This window comes from Aquarana catesbeiana, linkage group LG01 (genome assembly GCF_042186555.1).
Source record: "Aquarana catesbeiana isolate 2022-GZ linkage group LG01, ASM4218655v1, whole genome shotgun sequence".
Lineage (NCBI taxonomy): Eukaryota > Metazoa > Chordata > Amphibia > Anura > Ranidae > Aquarana > Aquarana catesbeiana.
This window is the reverse complement of record NC_133324.1, coordinates 667,363,152-667,380,111: the sequence shown is the minus strand read 5'-3', so window position 1 is coordinate 667,380,111 and position 16,960 is coordinate 667,363,152. Positions and strand designations below refer to the sequence as shown.

The 16,960-nt window shown below is 43.0% G+C and overlaps 1 protein-coding gene across 3 annotated transcripts; it reads right to left on the bottom strand.

Moving 5' to 3' along the window:
- Window positions 1-5,048: 5,048 nt before the first annotated feature.
- Window positions 5,049-16,358, bottom strand: OSTC (oligosaccharyltransferase complex non-catalytic subunit). 3 transcript variants are annotated; one of them, XM_073602197.1, is made up of 5 exons: window positions 16,212-16,358; window positions 15,977-16,125; window positions 13,945-14,038; window positions 11,333-11,530; window positions 5,049-5,739 (listed from the first exon to the last, which is right to left on the bottom strand). In XM_073602197.1, the coding sequence occupies exons 2-5, from the start codon at window positions 16,113-16,115 to the stop codon at window positions 5,721-5,723; spliced, it is 450 nt and encodes a 149-aa protein (XP_073458298.1). In that variant the 5' UTR covers window positions 16,116-16,125; window positions 16,212-16,358; the 3' UTR covers window positions 5,049-5,720. The 3 variants fall into 3 exon arrangements, with proteins under 3 accessions (XP_073458298.1, XP_073458316.1, XP_073458307.1); XM_073602215.1 differs by having other exon boundaries at window positions 16,205-16,279; XM_073602206.1 differs by having other exon boundaries at window positions 16,198-16,216.
- Between the last annotated feature and the right edge of the window lie 602 nt (window positions 16,359-16,960).

Genomic DNA, 16,960 nt, shown 5'->3' with positions numbered 1-16,960 from the left:
TGTGCCTAGTCTGTGCAATGCTGTACCCTACGCTAATACTCAACTAGTGTATGGTAGCGTTCAAAACATTCACCAATGCAAAGACCAGGATTGTCAGGACAGGAGGGACAATAATAGCGGGTGTCACGCCTATATCCGTGCTTGCTGTAGACACAACATCTTTTTTGGGGGGGTTCGTTGCGTAGGGGTACTCGGGAGGACATAAAGAAAATGCCTCTCATGCAGCCGACTGCATTTGGTTGGGGATGTGAATGGGGGAAGTACGGGTGCTGCAGAAGTGGTGGGTTCCCAATTAGGATTGGCGAATGCAGCAGGAAGGGCACTATGGGCACCATGGGCCTGTGTTTGTCTTCTTGGTGGCAGCGGGACACTACTTGTGCTTGCCCCCTCACCAGCTTGAACTGCACTTATGGGACTCGCCACATCACCAAGTGTTACTGCAGTGCTGATTTGACTACGACCGGGGTGTACTAGGCCACTGGTGCTTGCCAGTTCACCAAAACGCTACCAAAAAAAACTGTTAGCGATCGCAGGGATCAGGCCTGACTCTGCAGTTATGCGTTTAGTGTTTTGTAAGTGACAGTGATCGATCGATACTGCACTTGGTTGGGGTGGGCTGGGCTGGGCTGGGCCGGGCGGAGGGGCAAAACGCAGGTCCTAGCAGGTATCTGGGCTGATCCCGCTAACACTGCGTTTTTGGGAACCCTAAACTGCTGGGGATAGGTCTGATCGGATCAGATATTGATCCGTTCAGATACTATACCACTAAGGGAGGCACATGCTGCATGCGTGGGTGTTAGCGGTACTGGCGCTAACCTGACGCTGCTTGGGGCTGGTGCTTGCCAATTCACCAAAACGCTACCAAAAAAAAACTGTTAGCGATAGCAGGGATCAGGCCTGACTCTGCGAACGCTGCAGTTATGCGTTTAGTAAGTGACAGTGATCGATCGATACTGCACTTGGGTGGGCTGGGACGGGCCGGGCGGAGGGGCAAAACGCAGGTGCTAGCAGGTATCTGGGCTGATCCCGCTAACACTGCGTTTTTGGGAACCCTAAACAGCTGGGGACGCTAGTATAGATCTGATCGGATCAGATATTGATCCGTTCAGATACTATACCACTAAGGGAGGTGTACGGTGCGTGCGCGGGTGTTGGCGCTACTGGCGCTAACCTGACGCTGCTTGGGGCTGGTGCTTGCCAGTTCACCAAAACGCTACCAAAAAAACTGTTAGTGATTCGCAGGGATCAGGCCTGACTCTGCGAACGCTGCAGTTATGCGTTTAGTGTTTTGTGACAGTGATCGATCGATACTGCACTTGGGTGGGCTGGGCCGGGAGGAGGGGCAAAACGCAGGTGCTAGCAGGTATCTGGGCTGATCCCCCTAACACTGCGTTTTTGGGAACCCTAAACTGCTGGGGACGCTAGTATAGATCTGATCGGATCAGATATTGATCCGTTCAGATACTATACCACTAAGGGAGGCGTATGCTGCGTGCGTGGGTGTTAGCGGTACTGGCACTAATCTGACGCTGCCTGGGGCGACGCATATAACCGCTGGGCGATCAGGGAGCTAAACCTTTATTAGGTAATAAATGGCGGGTGCCCTGACACTATAAAAAATAAATGAACTAACCAGCGTCACCCGTAACGGTTATACGGTGATCAGTGGTGAAAGGGTTAACTAGGGGGCAATCAAGGGGTTAAAACATTTATTAGATAGTATATGGGGGTCCCTGTCGCTATAAAATGCTGACGGCGAACCTAAATATTTACGTCCCTAACTAGCGTCACCAGCGACACTAATACAGCAATCAGAAAAATGATTGCTTAGCGACACTGGCGACAGGGGGTGATCAAGGGGTTAAAACTTTATTAGGGGGTACCCTAGACCTAAAGGGGGCTAATACTAACTGCCCTAACACAGTAACTGTCACAAACTGACACCATGCAGTAATCAGAAAAAAAAAAAAAACTGCTTGGTGTCAGTGTTACAGGGAGGGGTGATCGGGGGGCGATCGGGGGTGTAAAGTGTGCCTGGCATGTTCTACTGTGTGTGTTTGTGCACTTACATTACAGTCTTCTCTCCTCGGCGCCGGAACGGAAACTGCCGAGCCGAGGAGAGATGACATCATTTCCTCTGCCTGTGTGTACTACACACAGGCAGGGGAGGATTCTCATTGGCTGGGAGCGATCGCGAGGGGGGGGCCACGATCGGATGGCCTCCCCTCATCTCTGATCGCTGCCAGACCAACGGCGACCGCCTCAGGCACCGGGGGGGGGGGGTCCAATCGGACCCCCCGCCCGCGGGAAGGCAATCACGTACCAGGTACGTGATTTTGCCTGCCCGTGCCATTCTGCTGACGTACATCAGCGTGAGGCGGTCGTCAAGTGGTTAATGCTATATTACCACTGTAATACATAACTTGTAAGTTTTCTGATTTCACCTCTTCTGGCCGCTCTGGTCAGCGAGGAGTCTTTTTATGTCTGATATGTCAATGTATCTTTTTCTTTGCAAAATTTCAATAAAAAATATTGAACGAGAAAAAAAAAAAAATATAATAAAAATGCCATAAAACTATCTCCTATTTTGTAGACGCCATAACTTTTGCGCAAACAAATCAATATACGCTTATTGTGATTTTTTTTTACCAAAAATATGTAGAAGAATATGTATTGGCCTAAACTGAGGGAAAAAAATTATATATTTTTTGGGGATATTTATTATAGCAAAAAGTAAAAAATGCGTTTTTTCCAAAAGCAAAAAAATAAAAACCGCAGATGTGATCAAATACCACCAAAAGAAAGCTCTATTTGTGGGGACAAAAAATTTCTATTTTGTTTGGGAGCCACGTCGCATGACGCGCAATTGTCAGTTAAAGCGACGCAGTGCCGAATCAAAAAGTGCTCTGGTCTTTGGCCAGCCAAATGATCCGGGGGCTGAAGCGGTTAATCATTAGGCTGTTCCTCCACAGTTGTTTCAACTCTGCTCAAAGCACAGGAGCCTTCAAGGAACAATATGTGTGACAAGGTTTGGAATAAGTTTAGATCTTTCGCGAACAGCAAAACTTCAATCCTGATGTACTCTCTTCCTCCCAACTCCTTGACTTACTGCAAGCAGACCTTGATTTAGGATTAAGCAATCTAAAAGTTGCAGCTGGTGGCAATCTCTGCTGTGACAAGAGATGGGCCGAAGATCCTTAAATAATCAAATTCTTCAAGACAGTCAAGAAGATAAGCCCACCCATTAAAACAAATCTTTCTCACTTGGGATCTATCCATCACTCTGGAGCCCTTATCCAAACAGCCTTTTCCCCAATCTGATTGAGCATCCTTGTGGAATCTCACTTGGAAACTATTTTTCTTTGTGGCGATGGCATCGGGCTGGGGAGTATCAGAACTTCAGGCTCTGGGATCAGAAGACAATAGTATTATTTTTTTTGTACTCGGATAGAGTGGAACTTAGAATGGTACATGGATTCATCCCTAAGTTCTCCTCTTCCTCTATTATCTCTGTGCCTTGGGCCCTGCCAATCTTTTCAGATCCAATTTTGACCTTCTTCACAAAGACAATATTACTTCGGTACTAAGACACTATCTTCAAGCCACAACTCCCTTCAGACTTTCATCTAACCTATTTGTAATACTCCAAAAAAGAAAGACAGGGGCAAAGAAGCATCATCTCAGGCCCTCCAGCCATTCCGGAACTTCAGTATCCAACTTTCCCAAGCATGTCTGTGAATATCAGAGCTTTACAATACCTTATGGGACATGTGGTTTTGCGGCAGCTGGGGAGCCATAGTTTGCAGATCCCTGCTCTAGTACAATAGTTTCATGGATAACCAAGTTGGTTAAGGAGGTGAACAGGGATAGGGGGCTGGAACCCCCTCTTCAGTTGGGCTGTATGCCACCTGGTTGTTTTCTGCTTCTCGGACTGCCAGAGCAGACGTATCCATCAAAATGATCTATAGGGTAGCAACATGTCATCGCAACATGTGTTTATGAAACGTTACAGAGTAGACCCGGCAGCTTTCTCATCTGTAGAAACTGGCAGACAGGCTATGAGGCCAGAATTTGCCTATTTTAAATTTAAAAAAAAAAAAATCTTTTACTATGCATCATCCCACCCATTTCAGCTAGTTATTTGTCACAGGTATGCTGCCATGGAGGCAACAGAAAATGGTTTCATACTTACCGTAATTTGCTTTTCCTGGTGCCTATCAATGGCAGCATACAATCCCACCCTCGGTATGCTATATTACGTAGAATGCTGAGAGTGTACTAATCCTTTTCTTTTAAAATATTCACTGGTCCTGAGGGAGGAGCCAAGGTGGTGCTTGTCACAGGTATGCTGCCATGGATAGGCAACAGGAAAAGAAAATTATGGTATGAAACAATTTTCTGTTTTTAAGCTGTAAAGTGGTGGTCACATGATTTGTTGAGACCTCTTTTAGTACACAGGACCAAACACGGAGGAGAGACCATTATACTCAAACTTATCTCCACTATGTAACTTTTGTTCCTCTGTTGAAACTACATTTCCATGCATTTCGTATTCTTACACAGCATGTGCTGCTCTGATGGCAATATGTTAAGGAGGGGAGGGAGGCTGCAATACAAAAGGAGAGTGGGCAAGAACTAGGGAGGGGGGGAATGACAGGAGATGTAAACATAACCAGCCAGGCTGTAGATGAAAAATATTGTAATACTAAAGCCTAGTACACACTAACAGCTCCAGTCAGAGCCGCTGTACTAAGAATTCAATGTTAGTAAAGCAATCTTCCCTGTTGAGCTGTTGCATTTTGACAAGGGGTGTGGCTGAAAACCATACACCTCCCCCCGAACACTCTGGTCAGTGCTCTCAGCCATTGACTGGTTGGCTGCTGGTCTCCTCGGCTTCTATCAGACCAGCTGACATACACACTGGACGAATGTCAGCTGTTTTTTTTTAATCAGCCGATGTCTCTCGGCCTGTGTACGAGGCTTTAAGGCAGAGATCACATAGAGTAGACTGCATGCCCTACAGAATCACAGATAAGAAGAAAAGAATAAACTGGAGAATTTCTTTAATTATCCATAAAGTTTCTTCTGGGTTCCAGTATGCATTTTGCAACAATTTTGTCTTCAAGTCTGAACACTAGCTTGGTTATTCTTGACCGTACTTACTGACAAGGACGGTTCAATTGCTGTTTAATTACCACCTTCAGCCTAGATTCACATGCTGAATCAGAGTCTACTGCAGGCCACAGCACAGTCTGAAACGGTGCAACGCCGCACCGATTCCCAAAAGTAGTTCCTACACTACTTTTGGCGATTTCAATAGACATCTATGCGTGAACCCGCACACGTCTCTCAAATCAACCCCCAAGTCAGACTGAAATGCTGGTTTTCCAACCCCCCGTCAGTGTGAACATGGGCTCACACTGTTTCTGGAAACCACATAATTTACATGAACAGATCATGCATTTTGCGCAAATACACTATAGAAGCATGCAGAAATACATCAAACTACCAAAACAGAATGTTTTATTCTGAACGAAATAAGGATAGAATGCAGTGAAAAAAAAAAAAAAAAAAAATTACAAAAATAGTTTGCGGTCGGTAACCCTTAGTTCTTTTCTTGCCACTTGCACACAATTTCTACATCTTTTTACAGTATGGACGTTGCATTCCTTCCAATCATTACTGCTATAAAAACTGCAAAGTATGGATGATAGGCGTCTTCAGCTCATCAAGTATCCTCTGTAAGAAAAAAAAAAAAACAAATATTCTTGCATCATTAGAGTGTGTAAACGTGAAGCTAAGAGTTTGCAAGCAAAACTCACTGCACACCTAGAATGTGAGTCTATGACGTACCAACATAATATTCATTTAAGGGTTAGTTCACCTTTATAAAAAAATGCCTATGCAGATAAGTGGTACCGAAAATAAAAAACAAACTGTGCAGCTTTACCTAAAGTTGAATAATGGTCTTGCTATAGGTGTAGGTCATTTACATACCTTCTGAAGCCTGACTGTAAAACTCCTAGGACATTGCCAAGAAAGGCTTTGCCATTACTGCTCAACTCAACCAAAGCGAGTGAGCTCTCAAACAAAGCTGAGCTCAGATCTACTGCATCAGGAGAAAGCAAGAGAGGGGGTTTGAATCAGAGAAACAACTTCCTCCTGTAATGAGGAAGGTAAACAGTAATGACTAGGCCTCGCTTAGCAACGTTCTGACAGAGTATTCCAGTCAGGCTTCAGGAGGTATATAAATGGCCTACACCTATTCAAGGGCATTAGTCAACTATAGTTAAGGAGGAAGTAAACTGCCCTATTTTGTTTTTACCTATCGGTAAGCCTATAATAAGGCGTACCTGTAGGTACTGTAAATATCTAGTAAACTTGCACCGTTTAGGAGATACTTACTGTATACACCAGCTATTATGTCATCGTCACATACGCTCTTAAACATTCGCCCGTGCTATTTCTGCAGGGCCCGTGCCCTGACCGGCAGCTCCCGCGCACATGCGCAGGAGTGATGTTATTGCGGCTCAAGCCAATCACAATGCCAGAGAAACACCAGGAAGGATGTCAGCTGTGTCATGGCACCACTGCAGGGCTTTGTTCTAAGGCAAGTATTTCATAATGATGTGATGCACACCAGCTCATAATGCCTTTGTCTTACAGGTTTGTTTTCTTTTTTTTTAACATTGGGGTTTACAACCTCTTTAAAGCTGCACAGCTTGTTTTCATCTACAGACACCCCTTATCTGTATAGGCAATATTCTTTTGGTAAAGGTGAACGAACATGTTTTAATATACAGAAGCAAAACTTCCATCCATTACAAATACTCTCAAGGCCTTGGTTACAGGGGCTTTGACTTATATAAGAGCATTGTGCACAGTACAAGTTTTAACCAAGCATTTGCAGATCTTTAAGCCAGCTTCAAACATTACTTTTGAAGACTTCAACCTTCAGGTCTGGTTTAGAGCTGCTAAGCACAAATCCTTATACGAGTGCTTCCTTTAAGCAATCTACCAGCAGGCTTCAGTACTCGTTTAACTGCATGCCGACCAGCCGCCGCAGTTGTACTGTGGTAACATGGCTCGGCTGCGCGAATGGCCGCTATGTTACGTCGGTAACAGGCGGCCACTAAGGGGCGCGTGCGCCCCCCGCTCGCCATTGAGCCGATGCGAGTGTCTGGCGGTTGCGATCACCGCTGGGCTCCCGCGATCGCTCGGGGCACATGGAGAACTGGGATCTGTGTGTGTGTAAACACAGTTTCCGGTTCTCTGAGGGGAGAACAGACAGATCGTCTGTTCATACAGAGTATGAACAGACGATCTGTCATCATCCCTGCACAGTCCCATCCCCCCTTCAGTTAGAACACGTACTAGGACACACTTAACCCCTTCACTGCCCCTTAGTGGTTAACCCCTTCACTGACAGTGACATTTTTACAGTAATCAATGCAATTTTATAGCATTGATCGCTGTAAAAATGCCAATGGTCCCAAAAATGTGTCAAAATTGTCTGACGTGTCCACCATAATGTTGCAGTCCCAATAAGTCGCCGCCATTACTAGTAAAAAAAAAAAAAGCCAATAATAAAAAAGCCATAAAACTATCCCCTATTTTATAGACGATATAACTTTTGAGCAAACCAATCAATATACGCTTATTGCGATTTTTTTTTTTTTACCAAAAATATGTCGAAGAATACAAATCGGCCTAAACTGAGGAAAATAAAAAGTTTTTTTATATATTTTTGGGGGATATTTATTATAGTAAAAAGTAAAAAATAGTTTTTTTCAAAATTGTCGCTCTTTGTTTTATAGGGCAACAAATAAAAACCGCAGAGGCGATCAAATACCACCGAAAGAAAGCTCTATTTGTGGGATAAAAAAAAAAAAAAAAAAAAAAAAAAGAGGACGTCAATTTTGTTTGGGTACAACTTCGCAATTGTCAGTTAAAGCGAAGCAGTGCCAAATCGCAAAAAGTGCTCTGGTCAGGAAGGAGGTAAAATCTTCTGGGGCTGAAGCGGTTAAGATTAGATTAAGTCAAGCTTCATCTAACTTGACTAAAGCCTGGTAGAGGCGTGTGTAAAGTGACAGCGAGCTGTTCCATTTAGATCTGTGTTTTACATCCTAAAACTGGGGCTGAAAGTGCTTAGAAACTTTAAAAAGCTGCCTAAATCTTGGTGAAAAGCTTTGCAAGTCTGTGCTATTCACTGCTCTTATACAAATTAAGTTTGATTGTACATAAACCAAGTAAGAACCTTTCATGTTCCAAAAGCCTGCCTTGGAGCTAAAAACTAATAATGTTTAGGAAAATTAGCTATGGCTTTACTTATTGTGTTAATGACCCAGAATAAGCATGTGATAAATATGCATTAAAGACATACAAAGCAAGGCGGTGACAGTATTTATTATGATTGAAAGGTGCTTAATGCATCCTTGTTAAACATTTTGCTATCAAGGCACCTTCTGATTAAATCAAATATGCAAAAACTTACATACATAATTTTCAAACAACTCAGTTTTTGCCTATTAAAACACAACAGGAAAGCTTTGTATCTTGAAGGCCAGGATCCTTTTAACCACTTCAGCCCCAGAAGGTTTTAAACCCTTCCTCACCAGAGCACTTTTTTACAATTTGGCACTGCGTTGCTTTAACTGGTAATTGCGTGGTCATGCAATGCTGTACCCAAACAAAATTTGCATTCTTTTTTCCACAAATAGAGCTTTTGGTACTTTATTTTTTGCGCTATACACAAAAAAAAAAAAAAAAAAAAAAAGACAATTTAAAAAAAAATAAAATATTTTTTATTTTGCTATAATAAAATATCCCCAAAAATGTTTTTAAAAACACAAATTTCTTCAGTCAAAAAAACAAAATCACAATAAGCGTATATTGATTGGTTTGCGCAAAAGTTATAGCGTCTACAAACTATGGAAAAGATTTATGGCATTTTTATTTAATTTTTTTTTTTTAACTAGTAATGGCGGTGATCTGCGATTTTTAGCGGTATTTCGGTGGACAGATCGGACACTTGATACATTTTTGGGATCATTGACATTTATACAGTATTATAAAAATGCACAGATTACTGTGTAAATCTCACCGATAGGGAAGGGGTTAACACTTGGGGGCGATCAAGGGGTTAAGTGTGTATTCCCTCAGTGTGTTCTAACTGTATGGGGATGGGACTAAGTAGGAGAGGAGACATTTTGCTGTTCCTGCTAACTAGGAACAAACGATACGTTCTCCTGCACAGGGATTTGTTAGTTTACACACACACACACAACCCGTGCTGACGCTCGTGCATTGGGTCCCCTGCCGTGTAGCGGGCGCGTGCACCCTTGTGGCTCTTAAAGGAACCCAATACCTGTACGGGGTTTCGTGCAGCGGTGCCATTGTGCTGCAGTATATGTACGCGAGCCGGTCAGCACCTGCTCACAGTGTATGCTTTCAAACAGAAGCACATGTACTTGTTTATAAGAAAAACAAAAGTTGACTGTTTCTGCTTCACGAGGCTTCCTATTGCTGCACCCAGTGATGGGCAGACTGACTAAAAAGAAAGCACTTTGGCTAAGCTAACTTTCAGAGAATGGAAATCTGAATCTCACTGGGACAAGCAGACAACCAGTATCTGAGGCACATTGACAAATTAGGGCCATGACCGTGTATTATTATTATTATTATTATGATGATACAGGATTTATATAGCGCCGACAGTTTGCGCAGCGCTTTACAACATTAGGGCAGACAGTACAAGTACAATACAATTCAATACAGGAGGAATCAGAGGGCCCTGCTCATTAGAGCTTACAATCTAGGAGGGAGGGTCAAGTGATACAAAAGGGTAATAGCTGTGGGGGATGAGCTAATGGAGAAAATAGTGCAGTTGTTAGATGGAGGCAGGATAGGCTTCTCTGAAGAGGAAAGTTTTCAGGGATCGCCTAAAAGTGGATAAAGTTGGAGACAGTCTGACAGATTGGGGTAGGGAATTCCAGAGGATGGGCGAGGCTCGGGAGAAGTCCTGGAGGCGGATATGGGAGGAGGTGATGAGGGAGCTAGAGAGCAGGAGGTCTTGGGAGGAACGGAGATGGCGATTAGGTTGGTATTTTGAGACTAGGTTAGTGATGTAGCTGGGGGCAGAGTTGTGGATGGCTTTGTAACTTATTGTTAGTATTTTGAATTTAATTCGTTGGGCGAGTGGTAGCCAATGGAGGGATTGGCAGAGAGGGGTAGCAGACACTGAGCGGTTTGTAAGGTGGATGAGTCTGGCAGCAGCATTCATGATGGACTGAAGGGGGGATAGTCTGTTTAAAGGTAAGCCAATGAGGAGTGAGTTGCAGTAGTCAAGGCGAGAGATAACCAGGGAGTGAATCAGGAGCTTTGTGGTTTCATTGGTTAGAAAGGGACGTAGTTTAGAGATGTTTAGATGCAGACAAGCAAAGAGGGTGTTTCCACCGCTCAGGCTGACACTGACCCAGGTGTAAGTAGAAATTTCAGAGCAGAAGAGCTCCAGGTGCTGGCTGAATGCTAGGCAAAGTAGGCTTGAATGGAGGAGAAGATTTGGAAGCCGCACACCGGATGTAGTCAAAAAAACTTCACTTTATTGAAAAAATGGGATCATCAAAATAACAAGACTATCATGCAGAAAGTACAGGTTGGCTGACGCGTTTCGCACTCAGGACTGAGGCGGCAAGCTTTGGAGAGTGATTGGATGTGGGGCTGAAAGGAGAGTTCAGAATCCAGGATAACACCTAGTACCCTGACATGTGGGGACGGGTGGATGGTTTTGCCATAGCTCTTGACAGAGAAGTCGGGGGGAAGAGGAACGTGGGGGAGGAAATATTATAAGCTCGGTTTTGGACAAGTTGAGTTTGAGGAAGTGGTGTGACATCCATACAGATATGTCGGTTAGTAAGTTAGTGATGCGTGAGGAGACTGATGGAGTAAGTTGAGGGGTGGAGAGATAGATTTGTGTGTCATCAGCATAGAAATGATATTGAAAGCCGTGAGAGGCTATCAGCTGACCCAGGGAAGAGGTGTAGATTGAAAATAAAAGAGGTCCAAGAACAGAATCTTGGGTGATCCCCGATAGAGAAGGGAAGAGGAGTGGAGGAAGTAGAATTGTAAGTGACACTGAAGGTGCGTTGGTGTACTTTAGTACAGTGTACTTTATATCTTACCCGTGAAAAGAACTGAAAAACATGCTCTATTAGCCGGCCTTTAGAATGGTAACAAATTATTTTAATCGTGGGCATGAAATGACAGAAAACGGTAAACAGACTCAGAGGACATTCATTGTATGGTAACATGATGCACGTAGCTGAAAACTTACGGCAACTTCATTCTCATGAAGACTCTCGCCATGAAGAAGCTGAGCAGAACACAAACAAATCCAATAAAAAGCAGCAAAAATCTGTTCAGCTTTGGAATATTTGGTGCATTGGATCGATCCAGGATAATGAATCCTAAACCTCCCATGGTAAAAAGGAAGCTTGATGCCAGTCCTTCCATGATATACTGACCGTTCACTCTGTGGAGACATTACAAATATAAAATGTATACACAATTTTCCTAAAGCAATAAAGTGCAATATATTATACCACTCATACCGAAGCATACATTACAGGAATTACTTGAAAAGCCTCTACAATAATTATTGTGATGTAAAATTATAAAAACACAAGGCATCTCCAACAAGCGCTAACACTTTTAATCTTATAAAGTACAAACATAGCTTGAGGCTGGCAAGCAACCGGGGGGGGGGGGGGGGGGCGATTGGTTGGCAGTACATTTGTAACAGGTTATACCCTGAATATATGTGCAACATGTTACAAAAGATGAATTTAGCCTTAAAAACAAAACAAATAAATAAATACACAGTGGGGGTGACGTGAACCTGTCACATTGGCCATGTACTAAGAACTGGTTAATTTAAGGTGTTGCAGTAGTTAGGCAGAGTATGTACATTTTTGATCAATGTGCCAAGCATCTGGATTCAGTGGACGGACAGTTAAATGTGTTGTAATTGGCATCATACCTGTATATTTAAATCTCTGTAAACTATCCCTGATGTTCAACATTCAAATATAAAATATTGGTCACTGAGGTCATTCTGACAAATTAGAAATGGCTACTGTGGCAGATGGTCAAATTGTAATATCTACTCCAAATTTAGGTTGGGGACCCATATTAGCACAGCAAGCACCTACCATGAGTAGATGGAGACAATATTTACTTTGTGTTGACAGGATTGTCTATGAAAATTACCAGTGGAAATTGGAAATGATGCCTACGATATTCCTTCCACTCTGTGTAGATGGAAGTACAAAGACATCCTGGAAAACTACAATCTTGTATAGTTTGCATTATTTTCCATATTTTACAATAAGGCACCCAATATTTGGTTTCATTATACATAGAGCAACATTTAATGTATGCAAGAATTAAATTTAATAACTAAATGAATAACTGCACATTATGTAGGTGGCCCATTATGTAGGTGGCCTTGCTTGGGCAGCCTGGGAAAAAAAAAAAAAGGTCACTAGAAGCTGTAGCATCTCAGATATGATTTTACCCCTGTAATGTGGAGGATTCACTTTTTGCCCCCGCAAAAGTCAGCTGCTCATTTTATTACAGTCCCTATACTATCTTCAAAAGTGCCTTCTAGTGGAGGCCAGTAAGAGTGTCCTCTGAAGTAAAGAAGGCTGCAGGCCACAGGGTGTCTAATGTTCTATCCGTTTTTTTTTTTTTTTTTCCAGCTGCAGCGACAAGGCCACTTAGGATGTGTACTGTAAATGAAGTAAATTTGGCCTTGCTTTACATTTGTTTTCAGAATATAAATTTACTAAATAAATAAAAAATTAATCAGGAAACTCTAACAAGCATGGTTTCCTGGAACAGAGTTTGGAAAGTATAGATTCAAAAAATGTTTTTTTACTCTATGTAGATTGACTGAGCCATATCTTGTGGTACTCATGGGCTTTATCCACTGCGGGTCAGAAAAACCAACATCAATAAAGACTTAGGGGGCATGAAGAGTAATGCAGTACCCACTCTCCTCCTCTTGCTCCAGGCATTCCCAACTGCTGACATTGCCCTTTAAAGGATAACTTCACGTAAAAAAAAAAACAAAAAAAACAAAAAAACAAAAAACACAGCTTTTTGCGGGGATGGGGGGGTGGTGTGGATTTGTAACATGTTACACCCATATTCAGGGTGTAATCTGTTACAAAAGGTGAACTTATCCTTTAACCACTTGCCTACTGGATACTTCCACCCCCTTCCTGTCCAGGCCAATTTTTAGCGCTGTCGCATATTGAATGACAATTGCGCGGTCTAGCAACACTGTATCCATCTGAAATCTTTATCATTTTTTTGAGACAGGTAGATCTTTCTTTTGGTGGTATTTAATCACCACTGGGTTTTTTTTATTTTTTTGCTAAACAAGAAAAAAAAAAAAACTGAATGATTTGAAAAAAAACAAAAAAAACAAAAAAAAAAAACCTTTTCTTTGTTTTGGTTATAAAATGTTGCAAAAAAGTAACTTTTCTTCTTCATTAATGTGTGCTGATGAGGCTGCACTGATCAGGTGGCACAGATGGGCACTGAAGATCAGGGCACCGTAAATGTCCCCTGTCACAGGATAACTGGTCATAGGCTTTCCTTTCCTCAGACAGTGACAGCGCTGAGGAAAGGAAATGCAGATAACCGGCATTTGTTTACATGTGATTGGACATAGCTGATCACATGGTAAAGTGCCGCTGTGATTGGCCCTCTACCTCTGTGATCAGCTGTGTCTGAAGGACACAGCAATCACAAAGCGTGTCCGATCCGAACTGGACGATTACGCTGTAGCGGTCATTCAGCTATAGCGCGGTTGGCAAGTGGTTAAAAAGATAACCAGAAGCCAAGTTAAAAAGGTTTACACATCTTGTGCTCTCTCACCTGTAGGCCAGGAAAGCTACCGGTCTTTGGTGTCCATGTTCATCTGTCATGGATCCGACACTAGGTGGCTCCACAATGACATCATAAATGATCCCTATAGGTGCACAGACACAAAGATAAGGAAGAAAAAAAAAACAATGTAAAAAAACAAAAAAAACAAAATATATATATATTTATATTTATATTCATATTCCTAACTGAATAGAGAGAACATCTTACACAATCAAAATGGGAAAAAAAAAAAAACACACACACTAAAAAGAAAAGATAAAACAATCTTGCATCCTCTGAACCTTTAACCTGTAGTCGATCCAAGCAAAAAAGCCTTATAAAGTTTGGTCCCATCTGCTCTTGTAGTGAAGAAAGCTCCTGACCCTCAAAGTCAATGGGATAAACTCCCTGAAACAACATCCATCCATTTTTTTTTTTTTATTAAAAGTTTATAGTTTGTACTTTTACATAGTTATATACTTTTTCAAACTATTAATTATTTTAATGCCAATTTATTTGAAAAACTATTCCATGTTTTCACAACTCTTACCATAAAAAAACACTTCACATATCCAAATATTAAAGCTGAACTCCAGACACACAAACACTGACAGAGCTGTGTGCTATTAGTACATCGAAGACCAAACAGTAAACACTTTAAACTTACTCTAAAGTATGGATAGAGTGGAGAGTAATTAGAGCACCTGTCAGGCTTTTATTTCTGTCTGTGCCCCCTCTTTATTAATGTGAAAGAAATCCCAAATTTAGGGTTGTTACCAGAAAACGCACCTTCTAATGGGGGAATGCTGATTCTGGCGTCAACCAGGGAGTCTCTCACTTTTTGGGGGGGAAATCGCTGTCACTTCCTGCTTTTACTACGGGACAGAAAGTGAAGAGAAATCTCCACAATGGGACACAGATGGCAAAAAACAGAGGGGTTATAGCCCCCTCTTACTCTATCCATAATGAAAAAAAGTTTTGACTTTATTTCTATTTTAAATACTTTACTGTCTGCTTCCAAATAAAAGTCAAGTGATTTGATCTTGTACTTCACTTCAGGGCTGCATGCCATTTACCATCACAACGTGACTGCCAATACATGTCTCTGCGTTCCACACCGTCCATCAATAGGGAAAGAAGTGGCAAGTTAAGGTCAACGTCATTCACAACTTTACACAGCTTGTAATGACATCATCGGGGCCCCAGAGTCACCACAAGTTGCATTTTGTAAATGTGTAAGCATACATGGAGCTTGAAACATTGGTGTTAGCAAGGACTGTAGGTAACGCTACAAAAGAAACACCTAACCAACTGCTCTGAAAGAAAGGCTCTCGCCCATTTTGGATTTTCCTAAGGCCCTTTTCACACTAATATGTTTTTCCTTGCAAGAAAAATGTTTCCCTTTAAATCCTATGGGACTTTAAACACCACTGCGCTGTGGGTGCGGTGCATTTTCAAAAGTCCTGCATGCTGCATCTTCGGTGCCATTTTGAAAAACGGCACCAAAAACGCAGCCTCCCACTGAAACTAATAGAAAAAGCGGCATGCATGCACACAGGAGACGATTCATCCTGGCACCCAACAGAGGCTGCAGCTGTCCGCTGAGCTGTGCGTCCGCAGTTCAGTGTATAAATCGCCAAAGAGATTGCAAACAGACTGGAAAGAAAACAATAAAAAGCCTACAACAGAGCACATTCTACATTTATAGGTAACGTTCCAGATTATAGAAGGAGCTGCAATCAGAGCACATATAACTGGTTATGGAATCCATGTCATTGTCACCTCCTATTAGTGCTTTGCAGCATCTGGAAGAGCAGAAGATATCGGATACATACAGATATACAGTATTCATTTTATAGAAATGCCTGTAATACATACAATATATCTCAATCAGGGCTTGGCAATGGCAGCATGTGTTGTACTGAGCCCTGTATAAAGCCCAGGTTCTCTCGTCTCCCACTATGCCCAGGTACATGGTATGATTATGGCAGTGTGTCCCATAGGATGAATGACAAGTACAGAGATCAGTAGCTGTACTCACCTCCAGTGATGAGGAAGTAGGAGACCACCACCGCGGCGTACACCGTCATAGCTGAGGGCATATGGAGCCAGGACGGCTTCTTCAGCTTCAGGTTGGGACATTCCAGCACTGTGTACGGGATTCGGAAGAGCGTCTCCATCCTTCACCCCCTGCACACAACACAGACACGTCATTCACTGACCACACACAGCGAACACACCCACACCATTCCCTGTACCGACCACTCACCACCTACCTCTGTGTACCGGGAAGGGGAGGGCAGCGCTGGACTGACGTGGCGAAGTTCCTGAACTGGATGCAGAATCTCGACCGCGTCACTTCCTGTGCGGCTAGGTCGCAACACAGCTGAACGCGGACCTCCACTGCGCATGCTCAGACTCCCCTTTTCAGTCGAGGAAAATGTAAGACTCGAGCGAGCGGGCGGAGTCGGTGCGAGTACCTTAAAGTGGTTGTATACTTATTTTTTAAACTTTTACCTACAGGTAAGCCTATAATAAGGGTTTCCTGTAGGTAAAAAAAAAATATCTCCTAAACCTGTACGGTTTAGGAGATATTCCCCTCACAATGAGCCGCTGACTGCAGCGGCGCATGCGCGTGGGGGATTCTCAGCTGAAAGCAGATGCGGGAAAGAAGTCTCCCGCGCACATGTGCTGGAGTGACGACATCGTGGCTCTGGCCACTCACAGCGCCGGAGCCACGATACCCGGAAGACACGCCGAGCGGAAATGTCAGCTCCCTCAGCGTGGACTGGGTGAGATGCCGGCACCTCGTTCTAAGGTAAGTATCTCATAATGAGCTAGTATGCGGTGCATACTAGCTTATTATGGCTTTTCCCTTACAGGTGTAGGGAAAAAAAAAAAAAAGTCAGCGGGTTTACTACCGCTTTAATTACATTATCTTCAGCACCGCCTCCAGCCCTGCCCCTATCCTGCCCTGAAGAAGGGGGGCGAGCCCACTTGATAGCACTTTGTATAGTAGTGGGAC